Genomic DNA, 27,038 nt, shown 5'->3' on the forward strand with positions numbered 1-27,038 from the left:
CTACCTGCTTGTAGATTGTAGATGTGAAATGTAACAAGGAGGTGGATGTATATTTAAATATTTGTATATTGGATTCAGAAGCTCTTTGAATCCAGGCAACTATGAACTGAAATAGAGCCATGTTTTCACGAGTCAGTCCTTCTAGGTCAGGGGTGTCAAACTCAATTTCATTGAGGGCCGCATCAGCATTGCGGTTGCCCTCAAGGGGTCATGTGGGTGTGGCCAGGGTGGGCGTGGCCTACTGGGTGGGTGTGGGTAGAGTGCATATGGCCTACTGGGTGGGCGTGGCCAGCTCTACATCGTTGGCATCAAGGGTGCCTATGGGGGCCTGGGCAGGAGTGGGAGAGATCTGAGGGTCTCTGGCAGAAGGAGGGTCTCTGGGCCAGGGCCAAGGCAGTGGGGGCCGTTCCCTCACTGTTTCCAGGATGGCTTCGCAGGCCACATGAAACCACTTCACGGGCCGGATCCGGCCCCCGGGCCTTGTGTTTGACACGTCTGTGCTAAAGCAATGGTCACATAAGAGGGGCTTGAGCCCAGGCCAAAAAGGCAATTTGAGAAAGTTCACATAAATATAAAGTGAGGTGAAAGAAAACACAGTCTACCTGCTTGGTTTGACAATCCCAGACCAGGGGCATCTACCCTACATGGAATTAGAAAATACAGGTAGTCCTCGACTTATGATGACAATTGAGCCCAAAATTTATGTTGCTAAGCTGTTGACCTGGAATTAGGGGACAGTGTAGGAAATATCAATTGTGAATGTGCAGATGGCCCTACTGTCTTTGGGCTCTTGCAAAGTCCTGGATGCAGGGTTGTGAAAGGCCAGCAAGGAAAATACTCAATGTCCTAACCCACCCAAGAACGTACGATATCTTTAGGGAAACGCCCAAAAGGCAACATGTTTGTTACTTCTGCTCTCTTATCTACAGTATGCCAGACCTATAGGTGAAATCTTTATCATATGCGTGTCAGCTTTGTGGATGGCTTGCTTATGTAACCAGAAAGAATAAATACAAGGATTTCTTGTCTTTAGGGGCTGCTTTCATTCAGAGGAGCCCGTCTTTTTGTTCAGCTGAATAAAAAAACGTAAAGCTTGAAGGCAACTTCTGGTTTCCTGTATTTTTTACCAGCAAAACCTCAGAACTTGCATATCAAAGCAAGACAGTTAAGTGAATTTTGACCCATTTTACGACCTTTCTTGCCACATCTGTTAACTGAATGACTGCAGTTGTTAGTAACACCACTGGCTTCTCCATAGACTTTGCTTGTCCGAAGGTCACAAAAGGGGATCACCTGGCCCCAGGACATTGCAACCGTCATAAATACGAGTCAGTTGTCAAGCCTCTGAATTTTGATCACATGACCTTGAGGATGCTGCAATGATCGTTATGTGCAGTGCTTTTTTTGTAAAAGAAAAAGGTGCCGGAACTCACACATGTCATACAACCCGCCTTGCCTACCCTACAAGGTTCCATCCCAAAAAGGTGCCGGAACTCCGTTCTGAGCGTTCTATGAGAAAAAAAGCCCTGGTTATGTGTAAGTTGAAGACTATCTGTATTCCTAAGGTCTGTCAAATCCCAGAGATCTTTGGTAGAATATGCTGCTTTTTAAAAGCTTCACAATGGCCGTGACTATATTTTTCAGGTGAAAATTACTTACTTTTACTGGAGATAATCTAAACAACCGACAGGGAACACTAGGTGTTTCTCAGGGACAAGGGCAGTATAGAAGCTTTCGAAAAAGAGAGGGGAAACCATGAGGGAGTTTTGAACACTAATCCTTCGCTCTTCCTACTCATTGTTAAAGTTGAAGCATGAAAAAACCATGGATTTTCAATTCTCTGCTTTTAGATTAACAGAATACAGCAGGGGTCTTCAAACTTGGCCCTTTTATGATTTGTGGACTTCAACTCCCAGAATTCCTCAGCCAGGCATGCCTGGCTGAGGAATTCTGGGAGTTGAAGTGCACAAGTCATAAAAGGGCCATGTTTGAAGACCCCTGGAATACAGAATAAGAGAGTTGGGAGAGACTTTGCAGGTCTTCTATTTTTTGGAATAAATATTTTATTAGAATTTTTTAACATAACATAAATCATTCAGTAATTTGTAAAACAGAATGTAAGACAGTCCTTAACAATTAATTCTATGATCTATATTCCATACGTTAATTTCATTTGATTTCCCCTTTCCCCAAAGTATCTTTCTTTGCCAAACATTAGATTAAGACAATTCTCATTATTTTGATTAACAACGGTTAAGTATATAGTTTCAATAATCCTATTTGTCATTTTGTTGCCTTATCATAAATCCTGTTACCGTGTTTATTTCAGCTTATTTCTCCCCCCAAAATCTAGATATTCTTACAAGTGACAATCTTTTCAACACTTAACTATATTTACATTGGTGGGTTTCATTCTGTCCAACCCACTACTCAAGCAGGAGAGTCTTTAGACAACTGGATGTCCAGTCTCTTCTTAAAAGCCGCCAGTAATGGGACACCCACAACTTCTGAAGGCAATGCCTCCTTAAGTAACACCAGCTGCCTGCAATTAGTGCAGGTTCGAGTCCCACCAGGCTCAAGGTTGACTCAGCCTTCCATCCTTCCGAGGTAGGTAAAATGAGGACCCAGATTGTTGGGGGCAATAAGCTGACTTTGTAATAATGCCGCTTGCCCCCCCCCCGAAAGCCCTAATAAGCAGGCATATACATAGAATGAAGGCTATTGCTAAGCACGTTGATTTGTGTTTCTTAGATTGTAAGCCACCCTGAGTCTTCGGAGAAGGGTGGGATATAAATGGGATTTTAAAAAAAGCTGTTCTCACTGTTAGGAAATTTCTCCTTAGTTCCAGGTTGCTTCTCTCCCTGGTTAATTTCCATCCATTGCTTCTTTTCTTGCCTTCTGGTGCTTTGGAAAATAGGTTGCCTTCTTTGAGGTAGCCCCTCAAATATTGGACCACTGTTATCATGTCACCCCTAATCCTTCTTTTCACTAGACTAGACCTACCCAATTCCTGCAATTGTTCTTCATATGTTTTAGCCTTCAGTCCCTTCAATCGTCTTTGTTGCTCTTCTCGGCACTCTTAAAGATATATAACCATATTTGTTTATCTTTGGTGGGTGGAATTCATCTGGGCCAGGATTTGTGATGCAGGATCAGGCAGAACCTTGAGTGATTTTCACTAGCAGGAAAGGAGGAACATATACCTGGTCTCTCTTCTTGAACGTAAATCATAGGCCTGTTCTGCTGAGGCTGGTGAAGTGTAGCTGAAACATCCATCAGATCGAACTTTCCTAAAATGACTGAAAACTTCACCCAATGGAATTGCTGAAGGAGCAACAGTGCTGAGTTTGGCCACTTTCTAAAGTAGTATGCAATAGAAGGCACTTCGCAAGATCCAAAGGGATGTGGGAAGAATCCAGAGAAAGAAATATTTTGGGAAATATTAAAAAGGCAGAATATATTTCCCCAAAGGATTCTAAAGGCAGAAACCAACCCACCCACCCCCGCACCGCCCTCAATTGTCTCTGCCCCAAAGAGAAACCAGGTCTGCAGAAATGTAGGTGTGATAATCTTGTCAGAAAGATTGGAGCCAGGAATCTTTGATTAGAAAGAAAGAACCCTAGAATCAACAATCTCTCACACCAAAAATCCAACAGTCATCAGCCACAGCCCCACGGAAGCAGGATATGACCTTTGGGACATAATAGGATTAACTCACCACCATCAGAATACGAGAAAAGTACACTCAGACTCAGGTCAAAGTTCATGCCACAGGAAGAACTCCAAATACAAAACCTAAAGGAGGTATAAAAGCCCACCACTCCCAGAGCCATCTTTCTGTCTGGCTCTCCTCTTCAATAAACTACAAACTTCTTTCTAAAGCAGTCTCCATTTTGATTATTCCCAGCTTGGACTGGACCCTGGTCAAGATTTTTCCTTCAACAAGGAAGCTTCTTGGCCCCAAAACTAATTTAGTTTTATACTGTATTTGCTTTTTTCTCTAGAAACTCAAGGTACCGTATACAATGTTCCATCCTCTTAATTGTATATTTATCAACAATTCCATGATGTTAGTTAGCTGCCTGAGCCTCTAAAGCAGGGGTGTCAAACTCAATTTCATTGAGGGCCGCATCAGCATTGTGGTTGCCCTCAAGGGGCTGGGTGGGTTTGGCCAGGGTGGGCGTGGCCTACTGGGTGGGCGTGGCTAGAGTGCGTATGGGCTACTGGGTGGGCGTGGCCAGCTCTACATCGTTGGCATCAAGGGTGCCTATGGGGGCCTGGGCAGGAGTGGGAGAGATCGGAGGGTCTCTGGCAGAAGGAGGGTCTCTGGGCCAGGGCCAAGGCAGTGGGGGTCGTTCCCTCACTGTTTCCAGGATGGCTTCGTGGGCCACATGAAACCACTTCGCGGGCCGGATCTGGTCCCCAGGCCTTGTGTTTGACATGTCTGCTCTAAAGAAAAACCAGGAAATAAATAGATAAATAACTTGAGTGTGGACCTCAACACGAGGTTCCTGTATCCTGGTCTTACAGCATAATCCAAATATAAGCCACCTTTGTCTTCCTTATGAGCCCTCCTCCCAACCTCTGACAAATTGCCAGCACTATTCAATGTCCTTTTGTGCCATGAAGTACATAAACATGATAGTGTTTGTTCTAAAATGTGTTTGACATTTTTAAAATGGGTGGGGGAGATGACAAGATGTTTCCAAGATTGGACGACTATTTGGCTATTTATCTGGAATGGTCTGATGACTTTTGCCCTGGGAAAGGGGGATTAGACTAGGGCAGACTTAGCAACTTTAAGATGTGTGGACTTCTAGTCCCAGAATTCCTCTGCTAGCATGCCATCTTAACATTGTCAAGATTGAGAAGGTCTTTCCTAGCAGACCTCCGAGATTTTTTCCAACTCTGTGATTCTATTAAAAAAAAATAAGACCAAGAAAGAAATCACAGTCCCTCTTGCATACGTGAAAGGATCCTCATCCCACCTTCAAAAAATCTGCACAGCTTCTGTGGTCAAAATGTTGCCCTTATTACTTGTAAATATCTGCTAGCTTCAATACTCCCGCAAGGATTTTCTTTTCTTTTTTTAAAAAAAATATATTTCCTCTACTTACATTATAACTTGTATCAGAGACAATATCCTGGGATGGAAGAAAACTAAAACAAACAAAGTAGATTAATAAATTGGCAAAAATAAACAGATCCCTAGAAAAGTATCAGTCTCTACTCAAGAGAGCACTGACAATTATTACTGGATTAAAGGCAGTTCTCAACTTGCAACAGTTTGTTTAGTGACTGTTCGAAATGACAACGGCATTGAAAAAAGTGACTTATGACCATTTTTGACACTTACAACCATTGTAGCATCCCCATGGTCACGTGATTTACATTTGGATGCTTGACAACTGACTCAAATTTATGACGGTTGCAGTGTCCTGGAGTCATGTGATCCCTTTTTTGCGATCTTCTGATTATCAGTTGTCCAGAAAAAAATTCCTAGGACATGATTTTACCAAGACTATAATACTTTACTGAAAGTTTACATTGCCACAGAAGAAGCAAAACCAGTTCTTGTTTTCCCACTTGAAAGCTTTCTTAATTAAACAATACATTCCCTCACCCTCACCCACCCACCGGATGTTCACATTGTCCGATAGTAATACTTCTTCTTATAATGGGAAAAGTCCACTTCTCCATTGAGCACCTGAGTTAGTGACCTTGGCATTCTTGTAATCTCTCAAAGATGCGTCAGTTGTCTAGATACCCCTCCCACCTTTGCATTCTATTCTACGATCTTGTCAAGCTACGAGCAAGGGAGAAAATGTAGGCAAAAGGGCGAACCAGTCTTGACACTGACAAGCAAAGGCAGTGGGGAAACCAGATTCACTTAACAACCATGTTACTAATTTAACAACTGCAGTGATTCATTTAACAACCATGGCAAGAGAGTTCATAAAATGGGGCAAAATTCACTTAACAACTGTCTCACTTAACAACATAAATTTGGGCTCAGTTATGGTTGTAAGTTGAGGACCACCTGTATTAGGTCTACAACTTCCTGATCTTGCTTATATATTGTGAACAGCAGATGTAGCAATTTGAATGAAGGGGCTCACTGAAAATTAAATCAATCTAGAGTGGGGGGGAAGTTGAGAACCACAGTTTTACGCTAACAAATTCCTCCTCCTGGCCCATTTTTTCCATTTATTATTATTTATTATAATTATAATTCATTGCACCATCAGCCAGATGTTCAGACTGGATTTGGAGCTTTTATTCACTGATCAAGTCCCTTCTAATCATCTGGGATAGGCAGAAGTGGATGTTTGATGGTGTTAGAGCTATTGTCACAGGTTGTAAGCAGTTCTGAGTAAAGCTCAGTCATTCAGAATAATAGAGTTGGAGGGGACCTTTAGGCCTTCTAGTCCAACCTCTTGTTCAAGCAGAAGACCCAAACAAATGGTTGTCTCTTCTCAAAAGCCTTCAGTTGTAAAGCACCTACAACTACTGAAGGCAAAGCTGTTCCACTGGTTAATTGTTCTCGCTGTTAGGAAGTTTCTCCTTAATTCCAGGTTGCTTCTCTCCTTGATTAGTTTCTATCCCTTGTTGCTTGTCTTGTCTTGCCATTTGGTGCTTTGGAAAACAGATTGTCACCCTTTTATACGTGGTAGCCCCTCAAATATTGGAAATCTGCTCTTGTGTCATCCTTAGTTCTTCTTATCACTAGACCACAGGTCTGTAACCCACGGCTCCGGAGCCGCATGTGGCTCTTTCAGCCATCTCTTGCGGCTCCCAGTCCTCTGCCATGTGCAGTCCAAAAAAAAAAAGTGGGACTAAAAAAAGTTCAACCAATCAATTCAAATATGCAGGGTAGGTGCATATCTTGCCTTGGCTCCACTCTTCAGACAAACCCTGTTCTGCGCATGTGCGCATGTACGCGCATGTGCACACATTTTTTTGCGGCTCCCAGTTTTTCCTTTTGTGAGGGAACCGGTTCCGAGTGGCTCTTTCACTGTTTCAGGTTGCTGACCCCTGCACTAGACAAACTGAATTCCTGCAACCTTTCTTTATATGTTTAACCTCCAGCCCGCTTCTGCAATTGCTTGATGGGGAATGTGCAATACCAATGGTGTTCAAGTGATGCTCCAGGTATTTGAAAATTGCACCATATTTGCTTAGGGAATATTTAGGGGAATATTAAAAAAGGCAGGATAGAATATTTCCCCAAAGGAGAAATGGAGAAAAATTTTAAAGGCAGCCCCGGTTTCTCTACCATAGGAAAAACAGCTTCATACTAGGATAATCAAAAAACAGATCTATGAACAACTAGAAGCAAACAAGGTTATAACTAGTAGCCAGCATAGGTTTGTCAAAAACAGATCATGCCAAACCAATCTTATTTCATTCTTCAATAAAGTGACTAAACTAATAGACCAGCGAAATACTGTGGACGTAGTATACTCAGACTTCAGTAAGGCATTTGATAAGGTAGACCACAACCTACTCCTTGGTAAGCTAGAAAAAGGTGGAATAGACAACGTCACCACCAGATGGATCTGTAGCTTGCTGGCAAACCATACTCAACGAGTAGTCCTCAACAGCACAACATCCACATGGAGGGAAGTGAGTAGTGGGGTACCACAAGATTCCGTCTTAGGCCCAGTACTCTTCAATATCTTCATAAATGACTTAGATGAGGGAATTGAAGGGGAACTCATCAAATTTGCAGATGAGGCATTGGCAGGAGTAGCCAATGCCCCAGAAGACAAACTCAGGATCCAAAAAGATCTTGAAAAACTTGAACAATGGGTCCTGTGCAACAAAATGAGTTTCAGTGGAGAAAAGCAAAGTTTTACATTTAGGCAGGAAAAATCAAAGGTACAAGTAGAGATTGGGTGAGACCTGGCTCAAAAACAGTAACTGTGAGAGGGACCTTGGAATCCTAGTGGACGATCACTTGACCACGAGCCAGCAGTGTGCAGCAGCCGCCAAAAAAGCTAATACAATCCTGGCTTGTATAAACAAGCATAGAACCAAGATCACCCAAAGTATTAGTACCATTTTACAAAACCCTAGTAAGACCCCACCTGGAATACTGCACCCAATTTTGGTCACCATATCACAAAAAAGATGTTGAGAGTTTGAAAAAAATTCAGAGAAGAGCAACTAAGATGATAAGAGGCATGGAGACTAAAACATAGGAAGAACGGTTGCAGGATTTGGGTATGGCCTGTCTAGAGAAAAGAAGGAGTAGGGGGAACATGATAGCAGTATTCCAGTATTTGAGAGACTGCCACAAAGAGGAGGGGGGTCAATTTATTTTCCAAGACACCAGAGGGCAGGACAATAGCTAGTTTAAAGAAAAGAAGAAACAGGGGCGACATGATAGCAGTATTCTAGTATTTGAGGGGCTGCCACAAAGAGGAGGGGGTCACATTATTCTCCAAAGCACCAGAGGGCAGGACGAGAAACAATGGCTAGAAACTGATCAAAGAGAGAAGCAACCTGGAATTAAGGAAACACTTCCTAACAGGGAGGACAATTAACCAGTGGAACAGCTTGCCCCCAGAAATTGTGGGCACTCCATCACTGGAGATTGTTAAGAAGAGCCACTAGACAATCACTTGTCTGAGATGATATAGGTTCTCTTGCTTAAGCAGGAGGGGAGGGAGGCTGGACTAGAAGACCTCCAAGGTCCCTTCTATTCTATTCTATTCTATTAAGAAACCTGAAGAGGCTGGCCTTTAGGAATGCAGATTTTCTAATTCATTCGGGACTGGGCCATTCATAAGTAAAACGCTTTCAGCCACAGCTACCACAGAAGGCTGGAACTGATGGGATTAAAAAATAATAATAATAAAGACTCCTAAAATATATATTCCCCACCCACCTCTACACACTAGATATGATCTTTAGGACATAACAGAATTAACCCAACAACCTCTTCAGACTAGCAAAAGACACAAAAGCCCACCTCATTGCACAAGCCAGAAAGATTTCCACTTCAATGTCTCATAGCCCCATAAAGATCTATCCATTCACTCAGCCATTTTGTCAGCTGTCCCAGAACTACATGTTGTTGTTGGTTCTGCTCATCATTAAACCTTCTTTCCTAAGCAGCTAGCCTCCATTTTATTTCCAGCATCCTAGCCACCATTGAATTTACTCCCGGCTTGGAGCTGGACCTGATTTTTCTTCCAATAGTGAATCTTACAGCCAGAAAGCACCGTGACTTTTTACAATTTTCCCAAACTCTGAATTTTATTTCTTCTCATTGGAATAAGCCCCACGTGAACCCTTTCTAATTCTTATTTCCTTATTGACTCCAAACTGCCTAACAAATAGCCTATTATCTGTGCCAGGGAGTGTGGGATTTGCTCCCTGTTTATGTACAGTGCTTTGCCTTGCCAGTGTTGGTGAGCGTGTAATTTTCTCCTTACTAGCCTGTTTGTTTGTCCATTTTAGAAACAGCCCATCTCCCTCACAGAGCAATTCTGAGTAGTGTACAAGTGAAACATAAAAACTGTATATAAATATTATATAAGGAGGTAATTATAAAGGTAAAAGGTAAAGGTTCCCCCGCACATGCGTGCTAGTCGTTTCCGACTCTAGGGGCCGGTGCTCATCTCCGTTTCAAAGCCAAAGAGCCAGCGCTTGTCCGAGGACGTCTCCGTGGTCATGTGGCCGGCATGACTAGACATCAAAGGCGCACGGAACGCTGTTACCTTCCCACCGTAGTGGTCCCTATTTTTCTACTTGCATTTTTTACGTGCTTTCGAACTGCTAGGTTGGCAGGAGCTGGGACACGTAACAGGCGCTCACTCTGTTACGCGGCACTCAGGATTCGACCCGCCAAACTGCCGACCTTCTGATCGACAAGCTCAGCGTCCTAACCCACTGAGCCACCGCATCCCTTAAGGAGGTAATTAAGAGTAGAATAATTAAAATTCAATGTTAAAAAGGGAGGGAGGGAGGGCCATCAAGGTCCTTGATTAGGTTTCTGTTTTTTGTTTGCTTCTCTGGTGTAAATCTCTGCTTGTCTGGGTGTAGGCAGCCGGAAAGGATGCATTCTGATCCTTTTATGGCCATCTTGGTTTTTTTTAATTATCTCTTTTAAGTAGTAAGTAAATCTCTGTGTGTCTGTTGATCTCTGTTGATCTCTGTGTGTCTGTTGAAGGCTGATTTGACTAAATGCCAAATCACTTCATATCACAGTAGAAGGGAGGGCTAGATTTGATTAAATATGAATCTTGGCTTTCTAAAAAAAACTCTTGACACTCTTCACAAGATAACTTGCCCCACCCAGAGATATTTCTTCTACACAATTGCTAATAGGGCATCCACTGTTTAACTCATGCTTGAGTTTTCTTGCTTTTAACTGCATGCTGATCAACGGTTGCATTCCCAGATGATATAACTTATTTCCAGTGTTGTGAAAATGTTCACTTTCTGATTCCTGACCATCAAGGGGCAACTGAAGACATAATTAGTTGGAGAGGGAGGGGGGGGGAGATAGAGAAAAAGATCATTTGGTTCCCTTATATTTACAGTAAATATACTGTGTTGAAAAAATGGTCATCCTAAATATGTTTCAGGGTGCTACAGGTACACCTTGACTTACGACCACAATTGAGACTGAAATGTCTGTAGCTAAGCAATGCAGTCATTAAGGGAGTCATCCTGTGACTGCATGCGATTTTGAATGACCTATTTGGCATGGTTGTTAAGCAAATTACCACTGTCGTTAAGTGAATCACATGGTTGTTAAGCCAATCTAGTTTCCCCCATTGTCTTTGCTTGCTGGAAGCCAGCTGGGAAGACTGGAAATGGTGATCACATGACCACAAGACCACCATCATAAGTACATACCAGGTCCGCAAATTATAATTACATGACTTGCAGTGGTTGTAAAGTCAAGGATTAATCATTAGTCCCTTTTTTTCAGCACTGTCGTAACTTCCGGCAATCACTAAACAAATGGTCATAAGCTGAGAACTACCTGTACACAGGAAATTATTAAAGGGAGAAACCAGGAAAATGTAATAAGTTCCTTTTTGGAGGACTCCTCCCGCTTTGAGCAGCAAATCAAACTATAACTGACCACTTTGGAAGGCCAGTAGATCCAAATCTCCAAAGCTCAGGGCCTTTTCCTTGTTGCAATTAAAGGTAAAGGTAAAGGTTCCCCCGCACATGCATGCTAGTCGTTTCCAACTCTAGGGGCCGGTGCTCATCTCCGTTTCAAAGCCGAAGAGCCAGCGCTTGTCCGAGGACGTCTCCGTGGTCCTGTGGCCGGCATGACTGGACACCAAAGGTAACGCTGTTACCTTCCCACCGGAGTGGTTCCTATTTTTCTACTTGCCTTTTTTCGTGCTTTCGAACTGCTAGGTTGGCAGGAGCTGGGACGAGTAACAGGCGCTCACTCTGTTACGCAGACCTCGGGATTCGACCCGCCAAACTGCCGACCTTCTGATTGACAAGCTCAGGGTCCTAACCCACTGAGCCACCGCATCCCTTTTTTGTTGCAATTACACACAGCATAAATAAACCCAGGCCACCTCTCTTTTTTCTACCGCCCACCCTTTTATTCTTCTCTAGTCCCCAGCTCATGAATCAGACAGGCTTAAGCAGTCCTTAATTGTACTGGTCTTAAAATAATATTTTCCTCCTATTTTCAGTATCCCCCAAGGGCAGCTTCAGAGTGTGTAGAAACCATTCGGCTTTGTTGCTTGGAGAAAAACGAGTTTTGCATGGACTTGAAATGGAGGCAGCAGAGGGATTAGCCAGTCATGCCTGTATTGTTTTCTGTTGACTCACGGATGGGTGGAGGTTGTTTTAATTCAGAGGAGAGAAAATCCCCCCGCAAACATACACACACACCAAAACCAAGGCTTTGTTATTTGACCTACCTACTCTGGTGCGTTCCTGATATGCCACGCTACATATCCTCCCCAGCCAACCTAACCAATAGATGATGGGAGCTACAATCCTGGCAGATTGATCAGAGAATTAAGAACAACCTGGCAGGATTTTTTTAAAAAAAAAAAAAAAGCACACACCAAAGCCTGGAAAATCTTAGTTCTTGGAAAATGTAACATTGGCCAAGAGTTGCTGGGTTTGGTCCAAGGTTGCTCGACTCGGCGAGAACCGAAATATTTCGTTAGTCACCGCAGTAGTCCAGGTCAGATATTCTCGTAGATCTCCGACGTGTATTCAGACAGGGGAACATCTGTAATTAACAGAGGCAGCAGAATGAGTCAGCCCCTTTGCAGAAGGAAGTTAAAAATTACCGTGTTGTTCCAAAATTCTGCTTTCCTAAAATAGGGCTTAGATGGACTCCAGAAGATGGTAGAGGACAGGAAGGCCTGGAGGAACATTGTCCATAGGGTCGCGATGGGTCGGACACGACTTCGCAACTAACAACAACAAAAATAGGGGATTTTCTAAGGGAACCAATGATTCAATAGATGTTTGCGTCTTTTGCCAGTTTAGTTTTTTCTTCCTTTTGCTCAAAGTCTTAAAGATCTCTCTCTCCCCTCACTTCTCTCTCTCTCTCCCCCCTTTTCTCTCTCTCCCTTATTTCTCTCTCCCCCCTTTAATTCTCTTTCTCCCCCCTTTATTTCTCTTTTCTTTTCTTTATTTCTCTCTCCCCTCCTTTATTTCTCTCTCCCTTTATTTCTCTCTTTCTGTCCCCTTTATTTCTCTCCCCCCTTTATTTCTCTCTTTCTGTCCCCTTTATTTCTCTCTCTCCCCCTTTATTTCTTTTTCTCCCCCATTCTCTCTCTCCCTCCTTTATTTCTCTCCCCCCTTTATTTTTCTCTCCCCCCTTTATTTCTCTTTTTCTCCCCCTTTATTTCTCTCCCCCCTTTATTTCTCTTTCTGTCTCCTTTATTTCTCTCCCCCCTTTCTCTTTTCCCGCTTTATTTCTCTTTTTCCCCTTTATTTTTCTTTTCCCCCTTATTTCTCTCTCCCCCACTTTATTTCTCTCCCCCCTTTTATTTCTCTTTCTCCCCCTTTATTTCTCTCTCCCCTTTATTTCTCTCTTTCTCCCCCTTTATTTCTCTCTTTCTCCCCCTTTATTTCTCTTTCCTTCTTTATTTCTCTCTCCCCCTTTTATTTCTCTTTCTCCCCCTTTATTTCTCTTTCCCTCTTTATTTCTCTCCCCCCTTTATTTCTCTCTTTCTCCCCCTTTTATTTCTCTTTTCCCTTTATTTCTCTCCCCCCTTTATTTCTCTCTCCCCCTTTTATTTCTCTTTCTCCCCCTTTATTTCTCTTTTCCCTTTATTTCTCTCTCCCCCATTTATTTCTCTCTCTTTCCTCCTTTATTTCTCGCTCTTCTTTATTTCTCTCTTTCCCCCCCCACTCTGTCTCTCTCTCTCTCTCACACACACACACACACACACACACACCACTTTTCCTAAGGGCTTCTAAAAGCCATCTGCATCCTCGTGGCTGAGAACGTTAGATATGTAATTAAATACAGGTAGTCCTCGACTTACAACACTTCGTTCAGTGACCGTTCAAAGTTACAACGCCACTGAAAAACGCGTCTTAAGACCGTTTGTCACACTTAACGACCGTTCCAACATCCCATAGTCACATGATCAAAATTCAGACGCTTGGCAACTGGTTCATGTCTTTGACACTCGCAGTGTCCCCGGGGAAAATAAGTTCATCCCCTCCTCTCTGTGACAGCCCCTCAAATATTGGAAGACTGCTATCCTGTCACCCCTAGTCTTTCTCTTCACTAGACTAGCCATGTCCAGTTCCTGTAACCATTCTTCATATTTTTTAGCCTCCAGTCCCCTAATCCCCTAATACTCCTCTGGATGTGGATACTATACAGCAGAGAGCAGGTGATATGGTTAAATGTTTCTCTATAGAAATCCAATTCTTTGAATATAGACCAGGGGTCTTCAAACTTGGCCCTTTTGTGACTTGTGGGCTTCAACTCCCAGAATTCCTCAGCCAGGCATGCTGGCTGAGGAATTCTGGGAGTTGAAGCCCACAAGTCATAAACGGGCCAAGTTTGAAGACCCCTGATATAGGACTATCAAACTAATTAGGAAGAATAGTTCTAACCAGCTTTCTCAGTAAAGTCCAGCCACATCTTTCATCCTTACAGCAACTCTAACTGAAGAAACCTTTCTCCTCAGCTCTCCAAAATTCATTGATCTTGATTTTCTATCCAGTCTTATGTCCTCCTTTTCAAGCTTGGTCCCCTTTTGAACAGAATCTAGGCTGCCAAAAATGAGAGGCATGCAAGCTGAGAAAATTCAGCGCACCCACCTTTCCTTGGCTTCTTCAGATGGTCTGCGTACTTCTGGCTGGGAAAAAAAAAGGATTGCAAAAATTAGCACAATCCAAAGCGAAGATTTGCATCAAGGGCCCTCTACTGTCCAAAATCTGCAAAGGATTTGCTAAAAAGCAGTAAATAAATATTTCTATAAATAAATGTTTTCATAGCCTTGTGAAAAGGGAGGGAGGGTTTCAGATTGCCAGTTCCACTAAATTATTCCATGAAATGAACAAGAAAACCAGAAGATTGGGAGATTATGACTTGAAGGCCTTAAATTTTCTGGCTGGGGAATTCTGGGAGTTGAAGTCTCCAAGTCTTAAAGTTGCCAAGTCTGGAGAGCCCTGTCCTAAACTGTGTCCATATCCAATCTATAGATTTCCATAGGTTCATCCATCCAGAATTCAGGTAAGAACTTCAAGTCCCTAAAATCATAGAGTGAAGGTATCTTAAAGGACTTCTCATCCAACTCCCGTTTGAAGGCTTAACAATGAAAGTCAGACCAGTTTAATGGCTGTCAACTCACATATTGTGCAAGTTTTTAGCTGAATCTACTTTCTGTAGCTTCAACCATTCATTTTAGTCCTGCCTTATGGGGCAATAATAATAAAACAGTCCTCTCTTTTGTGGTGGGCAACCTTCTAGATATTTAATAAACATTACATATTCTACTGGTCATTTCTTCTGTAAGTTAAACATATCCAGATTATTCATTCCTTCAGTCAGCCAGTCATTTGTTTGTTCGTTTGTTCATTTGTTCATTCATTCATTGTCTCCCATCCCATCTGATGACTCTAATTGTTCCTCATATGGCTGGATTTCTAGACTTTAGCTATTTTGATACTTTTCACTGTATTTTTCTATGCCACCATCATTATTTACAGATCGACTAATCATAATGTCTTCCCAAGACATTAATTCATATGATTTCAACTTACCTACAGCTCCTCCTCCACAAGATCACCAGAGTAAGTATGATTAGAAATTGCAATATAATGCAAACAACCAGTGGAATCCATGGCACTCCGTTTATTTTGACTTCTGAGCATTGAGATAATAAATCTTCTTTCACTGTCCCTATATCTAGGGAAAGCAGAAAGAGAGGACATCAGCAGGAAAAAGTTCAAATAGTACAGCATATCATAGTTTATATATTTAAGATCTCACTATCTCTCTCTCTCTCTCTCTCTCTCACACACACACACACGCACACACACACACACACATATATGATCCTAGATGCTAAATGTTAAAAAAAATTCTCTTTTTTTGTACACTATTTTTTTCTTTTTTGTTGTTCTTAGGGTTGAATGTATGCTTTTGTTTTGTTTCATTTTGTTTGTTTTACTGTTTTGTATTTTATTTTCTATGATAAAGCAATAAATAATAATAATAAAAGGAAAGAAACATCAGAATAAGGTTCTTACCTTCTGATGCTCAAAATTCAAATATCAGGACAAAGCGAGGAAGTGAACTGGGCAGGACTTCCCCCACCCCCGAGAATTATAAATTATATAAATATGCTTTCTATCCATCCCATCATCTCCTTAATCCTAAAGTAGAGATACCCATCTATGATCTCACCATATACAATAGGTAGCACCACCCAATTTTGCAATTATTCCTTGGGACAAGCCCTTTTCCTATTTATTCATTTTGTGTATCTTTTAGCAGCAGCTATACCATTTTGAACTTATGTCTCAATCACAATTGGTTCTCAAATTACGAGTGTAAGGGAGCCTGCCCATTATAGTCATGTCATAATGGTCATAAAATAGGGTTATGTGACTGATCTGTAAAATCATTAAGCATGCAGCATTAAGCGAATCACCATGCTCTTAAATGCAGATGCCCAGTTGCTAAATAAGATAGCAGTTGTAAGTGTGAATCCATTCTTTTGCTATGGACACAATTTTGCTGAAAACTGCACATAAGTGTTGGTTTTCAGCAAAACCATTGTAAAACACAATCACATGACCATGATGATCACATGATGTTTGAAATGGCTGTAACTGCAGCCGTGTTGCCAGACTCCCAAATGTGGTCACGTGACCATGGGGGAGTACCTTTCATTCTTCAGATCCGGATCATAAGTCCCTCTTTTCAAGTAGGTTGTAACTCTGAATGGTTACTAAGCATAGAATGGAGGGATTCGAAGAAAGGGGCACAATTCTTTATCATTTTCTGCAATTTTCCCACCCTGTTCACATACACACACACACACACACCACAGCACTCCTTGTCTCAACACAGGAGAAGTAGAATTGGACTTTCTCCCCCCCCCCCCCCCAAGTGGCAACATGCAAAATGTAACATTGTTATCTGTGCGATGGTATTCTTAATAGAATTCCCATTTTTAGCCTTTGAGAAAGATTCAGGAACAAGTGGACAAGTAAAAGGAACAAATATAAGAAGTTATATTACAGTTTATAAATCTCTGGAAGGAAGAGGATTTTAACAATCAGATAATAAAAAATAAAATATCTCAGGTTGGAGGCAATCAGTAAGTTGGATCAACATAAAACAACATGTAGTAGAAAAGGGTTTTTTTTATTTGCAGGAATAAAATAATGTGTGATGAGAAATCTTTAGGCTGTTTTGGGATATGTATTACTTTGGCAGAAAATTTTCTAATATCTTACTATAATATTTTGGACTTTATGTATTTTAATAATCTATATGGATTTATTAGTAAACCAATAACCATTGATAAGTTTAATATACACTACTATATAAGCTTCCTTCCTTCCTTCCTTCCTTCCTTCCTTCCTTCCTTCCTTCCTTCCTTCCTTCCTTTCTTTCTTTCTTTCTTCTTTGAATTTTTTATCCTTTGCTTTGCTTTTGGCTTCTATGTTTTTTTCTTTAAAGATTGTTTTATTTAATCATGGGATTTTTAACTGTATTTAAGTGATCTGTCAATATGTTGTTTTGTATTTTGAATGACAATAATGATCAGTATAAAAACCATTGAACATAAACAAAAAGCCACAAAACAAATAAAGAGATAAAGCACAATTAATTCGTGATCAATAAAAATTGCAGAAAGAACTACGTTCTATGTATGTTCTACAAACTTTTCCCCCGTTATTTCTGCAAAACATGGGGATTCCTTTCCTTCTCACATAGGTGGCGCTGTTGGACCAGAAAAGAAAGAATACGTATAGCCAGACTTTAGTGGTAGAAGCAAAGAACTCTTTAAAAAAAAAAAGCTAAAATGTTCTAAAATACAGGTAGTCCTTGACTTACAATTGCAACTGAGTCCAAAATTTTCAATGCTAAGCAAGATAGATATTAAGTGGGAGTACGAGTTCAGCTCTTTATTGTGGGTGGGTGGGGGTTCGTACTGAAGAACAAGGGCTACCTGGCCTCCTTATATACCCGGCAGGGTAGGCGGCTAGCCAATGGGGTTGGCCCTAGGTTTCCCGCCGAAACTGGGTTTCCCGCCAAAACCGTCCAGGCCAACGCCCCCTGGTGGCTGTTGATATGCAGGTGCCTGCACTTGGATACATAACAGTTCTCAAGCAAATCACTGAAGTTGTTAAATCAATTGTGTGATTGTTAAGTGAATCTGGCTTCCCCCATTTGACTTTGGTCGTCAGAAGATCCCTAAGAAAGTTGCTATTGGCAGTCCCAGGATCCCGGGATGCTGCAACCATTGTGTATACATGCCAGTTGGCAAGCACCCAAATTTTGATCACGCAACTGCCGGGATGCTGCAAGGGACATAAATATGAAAAGTGGTTATAAGTCTCTTTTTTTTCAGTTCTGTTTTAACTCTGAGCAGTCATTAAATGAGCAGTTGTAAGTCGAGGACTACATGTGTTCAGGAGGAGAAACCTACCTTGCACAGAAGGCATCAAAGTACTACAAGTACAGTAATCAGGATGATTACTCGTCAACTTGAATGTGATTTCGGTCTTCTCAGCAAAGCGACATTTGATGTGCTTCTTCCTGGTTTTCTCCAAAGCCTCTTTTTTCAAGCAAATGTGGAGCTGAGAGGCCCTTTTCCCCTTAAATACGCTGGGTCTTCCCATCTGGTCAGCATCCTGGATTTGTTTTCCACCTTCCCACCAGGTTATCACATCCGTGTAGAATTCCTTGGATCGGGAAAAACAGCTCAAGATGTAGCACAGGCTATTGGGTTGGTAGGGCTCCAGCCTTTGCTGACTGCCTGGAAGAGAAATGTTCAACAAAGAATGGACTTTAAAAGTTTCCAACCTGGCGGAAATGGCAAAGATTTCAGCGTATTTGAAAGACCATTCGCAACAGAGATATATTGTGGAGTAGGAAAAATGAATTAATTATATTCAGAATAAATATGGGACTAAAAAGTTTCATTTAGCATTTGAATAAGTATTGATGTGATATTTATATTGCTTGTAGTTATTTTATAAGAGTTAAAGTGCGATAGATTTAATAGCTCATTGTTGTTTACATAAGGTAGATTATGATTGTTTGTATTTTTATACCCTGTATTTAGCTCTGGGAAGTCGGGGAGGGGGGAGGGGGAAGGGAGGGAGGTGTTGGGGAGGGTTGGGGAGAGGGGAGGGGGTTGGGAGGGGGTTTTGTTTTGTTAAAAAAATGTATTGTAAAACTTTTCAATAAAAAAAAGAGAAATGTTCAACAAGAAATCTGAGAAGACAATTGCAGCACTGGATAGTTTGTTTGGATTTTAACCCGCCTTTATTATTTTTATAAATAACTCAAGGCAGCGAACATACATAATACTTTGAAAGTGGACTTTGAAAGTTTCAAACCTGGTGGATATGGCAAAGATTTCAGCATATTTGAAAGAACAACCGCAACAGAGATACATTGTGGAATGGACAGGGCTTTTTTTCTCATAGAACGCTCAGAACGGAGTTCCGGCACCTTTTTTGGATGGAACCTTGTAGGGTAGGCAAGGCAGGTTGTATGACATGTGTGAGTTCCGGCACCTTTTTTCTTTTACAAAAAAAAGCACTGGGAATGGAGAAGATGGATTGAATATATTCAGAATAAATATGGGACTAAAAAGTTTTATTTAGCATTTGAATAAGTATTAGTTTTATATGATGTATTATTACTTTATTCATTATTTAATTTAGTTATGTTTAAGGGGAGTTAAAGTGCGATAGAATTTTATGTGGTTTTTTTTTAGTTTGTCAGCATATTTTAGTTTAACTTTGTAAACTTTATACCCTGTATTCAGCTCTGGGAAGTCGGGGGGGGGAGGGTAAGGGAGGGTAAGGGGGAGGGGAGGGGGAGGGAGGGAGTTTATGTTTTTTAAAAAATGTATTGTAAAACTTTTCAATAAAAAAAAGAAATCTGAGAAGACAATTGCAGCACCGGATAGTTTGTTTGGATTTTATTATTTTTATAAATAACTCAAGGCAGCGAACATACATAATACTTCTTCCTCTTCCTATTTTTCCCCATCACAACAACCAGGTAAAGTGGATTGGGCTGAGAAAGAGCGACTGCCCCAAGGTCACCCAGATGGCTTTAGGGGCTCCTGGTTTCTCACAAGGTGCTTCAATCACTAGAGCAAACTGGCTCCCATTCAAAGCCTACAACACGCAGTATTCCCAGGCAGTCTCCGATCCGAGTATTAACCAGGCCTGACCCTGCTTAGCTTCCGAGAGCAGACAAGATTGGGAATTTTCAAGATATTATGGTTGTAGATACACAGATTCAGTAGAAATCTCCAATCTTTTGTGCCACTTTTGATATTCTGAGAATGTATGGCTGGAAGTCAAAAAATATGTCTTCCAATATGAATGTTTTGTAATGAATAATATAAGTTTTGTAGACAAAAGAATTATCCTTTATTGAAATAGGGAAATATGGGTCAACCAAAATTAAGCTTTTTTCTTTTTATATACTATAGGCTATGCAAGAATATTCTATTGCAATTAGATAAAACTTAAAAACAGGATATTGATATGTATTAGTGAAAATACATTTTGAATTTTGTTGATTGACTTGGTTATAACTAGAAATATACTAAATTGCTTATTTTGACTATGTAATCACTAAGGGAATTAGAGAGGGCATGTAATCTGAACTATTTACAAATGATTATTTGTTATTTTAATTACCCAACCACCATAATGTTTCATAAATATATGTGTATGTAAATATTAAAAATCAATAAAATTTGTATTAAAAATATGTCTTCTATACATAGCAAAAGTACTTAGATTTATATACTGCTTCATAGTGCTTTACAGCCTTCTCTAAGCAGTTTACGGAGTCAGCAAATTACTCTCAACAATATGGGTCCTCATTTTACCGACCTCGGAAGGATGGCTGAGTCAACCTTGAGCTGGTCAGGATCGAACTCCTGTCAGTGGAATTCAGAGGTCACCTGCAATACTGCATTCTAACCACTGCGCCACCACAGCTCTTGCCCATTCATAAAACAGCTGCCATAGTGTAGGTGCCAGTCACAAAACACCAAATTATCACAAGAGTCTGTTGGAAATGTTGCATTTTATCAACCCTTCAGCCTACGGGGATATTCACACTTAACTTCAGATTCTTGGTCTTTTTCTCTGGGTAACGAGATACAGATAAAGCAGTCCTCAGCTTACGACTCTAAGGGCGTTATTAATCGTGAAGATGATGTTGAAGGCTAGCACTTTTTGGAGATCTGCCAAACCCTGAGCAGAGGGCTGCATTAGAAAAGGTCCCTTCCAACTCTGTTATTCTGTCATACAGATGGTCCTCGACTTGCAACCACAATAGAGCTTTGCCCCATTTTATGACTTTTCTTGCCACAGTTGTTAAGTGAATCGCTGCAGTTGATAAGTTAGTAACCTGGTTGTTAAGTGAATCTGGCTTCCCCGTTGACTTTGCTTTTCAGAAGGTGGCAAAAGGGGATCACGTGACCCCCCGGACACAGCAAAGGTCATAAGTATGAGCCAGTTGCCAAGCCTCCAAATTTTGATCACATGTCCCTAAGGGTGCAGCAACGGTTGTAACTATGAAAAACGATCGTAAGCCACATTTTTCAGTGCTGTTTTAACTTTGAACAGTCACTAAATGGACTGCTGTAAGTTGAGCAATACCTGTACGTGCGGCCTAACTAGTTTCAGAAGAACCTCAGGCCTAAAAGGTGTTATCAAGATTTTTGCTGTCTTTTAAATGCTATCTCACTTACTTGTCACCACCAAGAGATCATAAAAATGGTTCATGTCGCACCAGTAACGCCCCATGTCACTATCCCCCACATGGTGAAATCGAAGCGAGTTGTTCTGAAGCATCTCGAGCCGGCTCCAGGCAACTGGGAAGCGCTTTATATGGCCACTGGAGAGTTTGCGGAAGAGTACAGTGGTTTTGTCATGCTGGACACAATACCAGGATATTTCCTCAGTACCAGAACAAGATGGACATGGGCAGGGCAGCTCTGGGGAAGAGCCTTGCTCTGCATATACATCTATGAGAAGAAAAGACATCATTAAGTCTCCAAACTTAAGAAGGGGTTAAACAGCAAAAAGACAGGTAGACGAGGTATAGCTCACCTGACAGGATCAGAATAACAGAGTAACAAAGTTGGAAGGGACCTTGGAGGTCATCTAGTCCAACCCCCTACTCAAGCAGGAAGCCCTATACCATTTCAGACAAATGGTTGTCCACTCTTTTCTTAAAAACCTCCAGTGGTGGAGCATCCACAACTTCTGGAGGCAGGTCGTTCCACTGGTTAATTGTTCTGTCAGGAAATTTCTCCTTAGTTCTAAGTTGCTTCTTTCCTTGATTAGTTTCCATCCATTGCTTCTTGTCCTGCTTTCAAGTCCTTTGGAGAATAGATGGACCCCCTCTTCTTTGTGTCACCCCCTTCGATATTGAAACACTGCTATCATGTCACCCCTAATCCTTCTTTTCATTAAACTAGACATACCCAAATCCTGCAACTGTTCTTCATATGTTTTAACCTCCAGTCCCCCAATCATCTTTGTTGCTCTTCTCTGCACTCTTTCTAGAGTCTCAATATCTTTTTATACGATACGATACGATACGATACGATAATCTTTATTGTCATTGTCCCATACAGAACAACGAAATTGAAAAATCCACATCAACCCCACAAAACCCAAAAAAACCAACAAAATACATACCAACATACCACCCACCCCACATATACACATTTAACCCCTAGAAACACTCTAACACTCTAAAAACTAAATACAGAAGTTCTCTCAGAAACTTCATTCTGCTGCATCCAAAGCCAAAACCGCTTTTGGATAAAAACTATTTCTCAAGCAGCTGGTCCTGTTCTTTATGACCCTATACCTCCTTCTAGAAGGCAGAAGCTGAAAGAGATCACTTCCGGGGTGCGTGCAATCCTGCACAATCTCCACACCTTTCTTATAACACCTGGAGGCATAGATTTGATCTAAAGTAGGAAGAGTACACCCAATTATTCTCTCCGCAGTCTTTACGACCCTGGACAGCATTGTTTTTTCCCTGACTGTACAACTCCCAAACCACACACACAGACCATAGGTTAACACGCTTTCTATGGTACAGTGGTAGAATGCCAACAACAGGTCCTTTGAGAGATTATGCTTCCTGAGAATTCTCAAGAAGTATAACCTCTGCTGTGCATCACAACTTTGGCGTTTGCTCCCCATGTCAGATCATCTCTTAACTCCATTCCCAGAAATCGAAACACCAAGACCTGCTCCACACAATTCCCTTCAATAATAAGTGGATGAATGTTCGATTTGCATTTCCTAAAGTCCACAATAATCTCTTTTGGTTTTTTTAAATTGAGGAATAAATTATTTTCCCTACACCACTCCGTCAGCAACTCAACTTCCTTCCTATAAGCTGACTCCCCTTCCCCAGCAGTAATCAGACCAACCACCGTTGTGTCGCCTGCAAACTTAATGATCTTATTGCTGGGGTAATAGGGAACACAGTCATATGTGTAGAGCGTGTACAAAAGCGGGCTCAACACACACCCCTGCGGCGTCCCCGTATTTATACTGAGATCCGCAGAGACGTGAGAACCCATCCTGACCCGTTGGGAACGATCTGATAGAAAATCTAATATCCACCTGCATAAGCATGGCGAGAGCCCCAGATCTAATAATTTGGGCACCAGTCTATGCGGAAGAATAGTATTAAATGCAGAACTAAAATCTACAAATAGCAATCTCGCATAGTTCCCTTGTTTCTCCAAATGAGTCAGGACAGCATGTAAGGCCATGGCCACCGCATCCTCCGTGGATCTCTTTCCCTTATATGCAAATTGATAAGAGTCAAATCCAACAGGCAAACAAGCCATAATACAATTTCGCACCAATTTTTCAAAGCATTTCATTATGACAGGTGTAAGCGCCACAGGATGGAAATCGTTCAAACTATCTATATTAGATTTTTTTTGGCAGAGGTATAATAGTAGAGGATTTCAGACAAGGTGGAACAGTGGCTTGGGCCAGGGACCGATTAAAAATCTTCATAAAGATTTCTGCCAGTTGTTCCGAGCAGACTGTCAACACCCTACCAGCCACTCCATCAGGGCCCGTGGCCTTTCTCATATTTATCTCCTTTAATATTCGCCTCACTTCTCCCTCTTCCACTCTAACAACGTTTCCTTTAGGAAGCGACGACGATAACTCTGGCAGCACTGCTGGAGCCACTGCTGGTGTCACCTCAAATCGGGCAAAGAAGGTATTCAGCTCCTCCACCAGAGAAGCACTGCTCTCTACAACTGATAAGACTACTAGATTTGTGGCCAGTCAGGTACTGGACCCCCTGCCACACTTGTCTAGTATCATGATTTCTCAGATGATCCTCAATTTTTCCTCTATACACAGCTTTTGCCTTCCTAATACCCCTCTTCAAATTCGCCCTTTCTATACCATACAATACCCAATCTCCAGTTCTAAAAGCAGAGTTCCTGGCCTTCAGCAATCACTGAACTTCCCCTGTCATCCAGGGCTTCCTATTCGGATTCATCCTTACATGCTTTTCGCCAGTAACATTTGCTGTACAGAATGTAATGTAGTCCAAGACTGTTGATGTATAAATCTCCAGGTCTTGATGATCAAACACATTCCAATCAGTCTCCTGGAAACAGTCCTGCAGCTGTTGAAGGGCTCCCTCAGACCACACCATAACAGTCCGTGTTTGTATCAGGATTTGTTTCCTAAGGGGTGTGTATACTGGTGTCAAAAGCAGGGACACATGATCCCATCCAACAAGGTGTGCCAAAGGCTTAACCTCATATGCCCGTCTAATGTTCGTATAAACCTTGTCGAGAGTATTTCCTCCCCTCGTTGCACACTTAATGTGCTGATGAAATTTTGGGAATACCAGCTTCAGATCTGTGTGATTAAAATCCCCCGCAATAATCTGCACTGCCTCCAGATACTTGCTCAATTTAGTGATAATGTTTTCATACAAAATATCCATGGCCATGCATGCATTTGCATATGTCATGGCAACCAAAACTGGATGCAATAAGTGTGGTCTTACCAAGCCATTATAAAGTGGTACTAACACTTCATGTGAACTTGATTCTATCCCTCTGTTAATGCAGTCTCGGACTGTGTTGGTTTTTTTGGCGGCCGCAACACACTACTAGCTCATATTTAAGTGGTTGTCCACTAGGACTCCAAGTTCCTTCTCACTGTTACTCACAGTTACAGGATCACAATTAGTCTAGCAAGAAGCCTTCATTTGTATTGCCTACAATGGCTGGTAGCTAGTGGCTCTCCCTTGGAGAAGTTAATTGACTTGAAACCTCCTAAAAGTATTCTACTACTTTTCCATCCTTTCTGCCTCTGTTAACCTCTCCAATCAGATGCCCTCTAGATATACTTGAGAACACTTCCCAGCATCCTGCAGATGAACAGAATCACCATATAGATTTTTTTCCAATGGATCTTGGGGATTACCTAGCTCAGACTCCTACCCACTGCAGAAAGACATTACTATAGCGTAACTGACAAATGATCATCCAGCTTCTCTTTAAATGCCCCCAGCCCACCAGAAGTCCATCAGCTCCTGAGAAAATATATTCCAGTTCTTAGATGAAGCCCTCAACATTTGGATCAGGGTACTAAGCTGGAGATGGTGAGTCAAACCAATCTTCATACCCTGAGAACACGTCTCAGTCTTCTGTCCCAGCACCTCTATCCAACACTGGTTTCTGGGTGCCTGCAGTTCTAACTCCAAAACTTATAAATTCATGGGAGCCCCAATTCTTACAGATCTGAATTTATGGATTCCCCCCCCCCCGCCCACATCTTTCCCAAATTAAAAGGCAAACAAAATTCAGATAGTTCTTACTGTTGGCATCACTAAGCTGGACAAGTAGGAAGAGGGTGGCCAGAACAGCTGTGGCCATCCTAGGAGTTGGAACACCAGCATCCATTTCAGAGGGGAGATTCTTCCAGAGGACCATTATGTGAAAACAACATAACTGGGCTAAACTGGTCCTTTGCTCCTATCCAGCTGAGGTTCTTCTTTCCCATCCACAGTATTATCTATTAGGTTACTTTTTTTTTCTAAAACACAGTCATGATAAAATGTCAAAAAAACCAACCCACAAAGAGCATAGAGATCCAACCACATCTACATCCGGCACACCCAGAGAATACCAGATGGTGGGGCTTATCAAAAGGATTGTGAACTGGGCCATAAAGGGAAGCTGTAGGGAATGAGAGACATATACATACATATACATGTAAATGTACATATGCATATATACATATATACGTGTGTGTGTGTGTGTGTGTGTGTGTGTGTGTGTATTTCCCCCAAGATCATTTTAAAAATATGGATTGTTGTTGTTGTTGTTGTTGTCTTTGGTTGTACAGTTAGCCAAATGTTTAGTCTGGATTTGGAATTTTTATCCATCTATTGAGTCATTCCCAGGGATCTGGGATAGGCAGATGATCAGTGGTGGGATTCAGCCAGTTTGCACCACTTTGGCAAAACCGGTGGCTAATTTTTTTGTTGCCAAGGTCCAGAACGGACTTCCGGAAGTGACATCCACACAGAGAACTGGTTGTTCACATATTTGTATCCCGCCACTGCAGATGATGGATGACATTGCTGTTTAATGCTGATAAAGATATTGTCACAGGATGCTAGCTGTTCCAAATAAAGCTGCCTTTTGCAATTTCGTCAATGCCAATGGTGTTGAACTGCTGCTCCAGTTGTTTTGGGATGGCACCCAAGGTGTCTATTCCTGTTGCTTTTTTAATTGTTGTTGTTCTACTTTTGTTTGTTGTTGTTGTTGTTCTACTTTTATTTGCAGGTCTTTGTATTTTGTGATTTTCTTCTGTTCTTTCACTTCTGTTCAGCTCTCTCCAGGCACTGGAAAGTACACTATTGAGTTTTTGCCTTATTGACCATTGTAAAGACTGGGGTGTTATGTGGCAGGTATTTGTCTGTTTGAATTATTATTACAGTTCACTTATTATAATTATAATTATAATAATTATAATCACTATAATTTGCTTTTTTATTTTATTATTATGATACATTGTGCAGTCACACAATTGTTTAGAGTACAATTATTATTATTATCCATGTGATATTTTGAATTCTGTAAGTTTGATCACCTTTAAGCGATTTGCAAGTTATTATTTGAATAAATAATACATGGCTCTGCCAGTTGGTTTGGGGCCCCAATCGAGGGAGTATCACAGTGGAGGTTGTTGATCAATTCACACTAGATCCCACCTCTCCTCCATCCTATTTCAATCCTCCCCATCTTGTAATTGGGCCATGGTGTTCTGGA

General features: G+C 41.4%; 2 protein-coding genes across 5 annotated transcripts in view; both read right to left on the bottom strand.

The window, feature by feature from the left end:
- DDAH2 (DDAH family member 2, ADMA-independent) overlaps nucleotides 1-27,038 on the bottom strand; it is a 285,750-nt gene that overhangs the window by 82,661 nt on the left and 176,051 nt on the right. The window lies entirely within an intron of this gene.
- On the bottom strand, nucleotides 12,046-25,722 carry LOC310636751 (uncharacterized protein). Its single transcript, XM_083356852.1, has 6 exons — nucleotides 25,580-25,722; nucleotides 21,441-21,716; nucleotides 18,138-18,467; nucleotides 15,235-15,379; nucleotides 14,290-14,327; nucleotides 12,046-12,229 (listed from the first exon to the last, which is right to left on the bottom strand). The coding sequence occupies exons 1-6, from the start codon at nucleotides 25,692-25,694 to the stop codon at nucleotides 12,183-12,185; spliced, it is 951 nt and encodes a 316-aa protein (XP_083212978.1). The 5' UTR covers nucleotides 25,695-25,722; the 3' UTR covers nucleotides 12,046-12,182.

This window comes from Vipera ursinii, assembly GCF_947247035.1.
Source record: "Vipera ursinii genome assembly, chromosome: 2".
Taxonomy (NCBI): Eukaryota; Metazoa; Chordata; class Lepidosauria; order Squamata; family Viperidae; genus Vipera; species Vipera ursinii.

Bases quoted from the DNA above. Each gene is read 5' to 3' on its own strand.
- LOC310636751 (XM_083356852.1), bottom strand. From the start codon at position 25,694: ATGGTCCTCTGGAAGAATCTCCCCTCTGAAATGGATGCTGGTGTTCCA. The intron at 15,380-18,137 runs GTAGGTTTCTCC...TGCTTTCCCTAG, and splicing joins TTTGATGCCTTCTGTGCAAG to ATATAGGGACAGTGAAAGAA. The intron at 12,230-14,289 runs GTGGGTGCGCTG...TGTTAATTACAG, and splicing joins TCTGAAGAAGCCAAGGAAAG to ATGTTCCCCTGTCTGAATAC.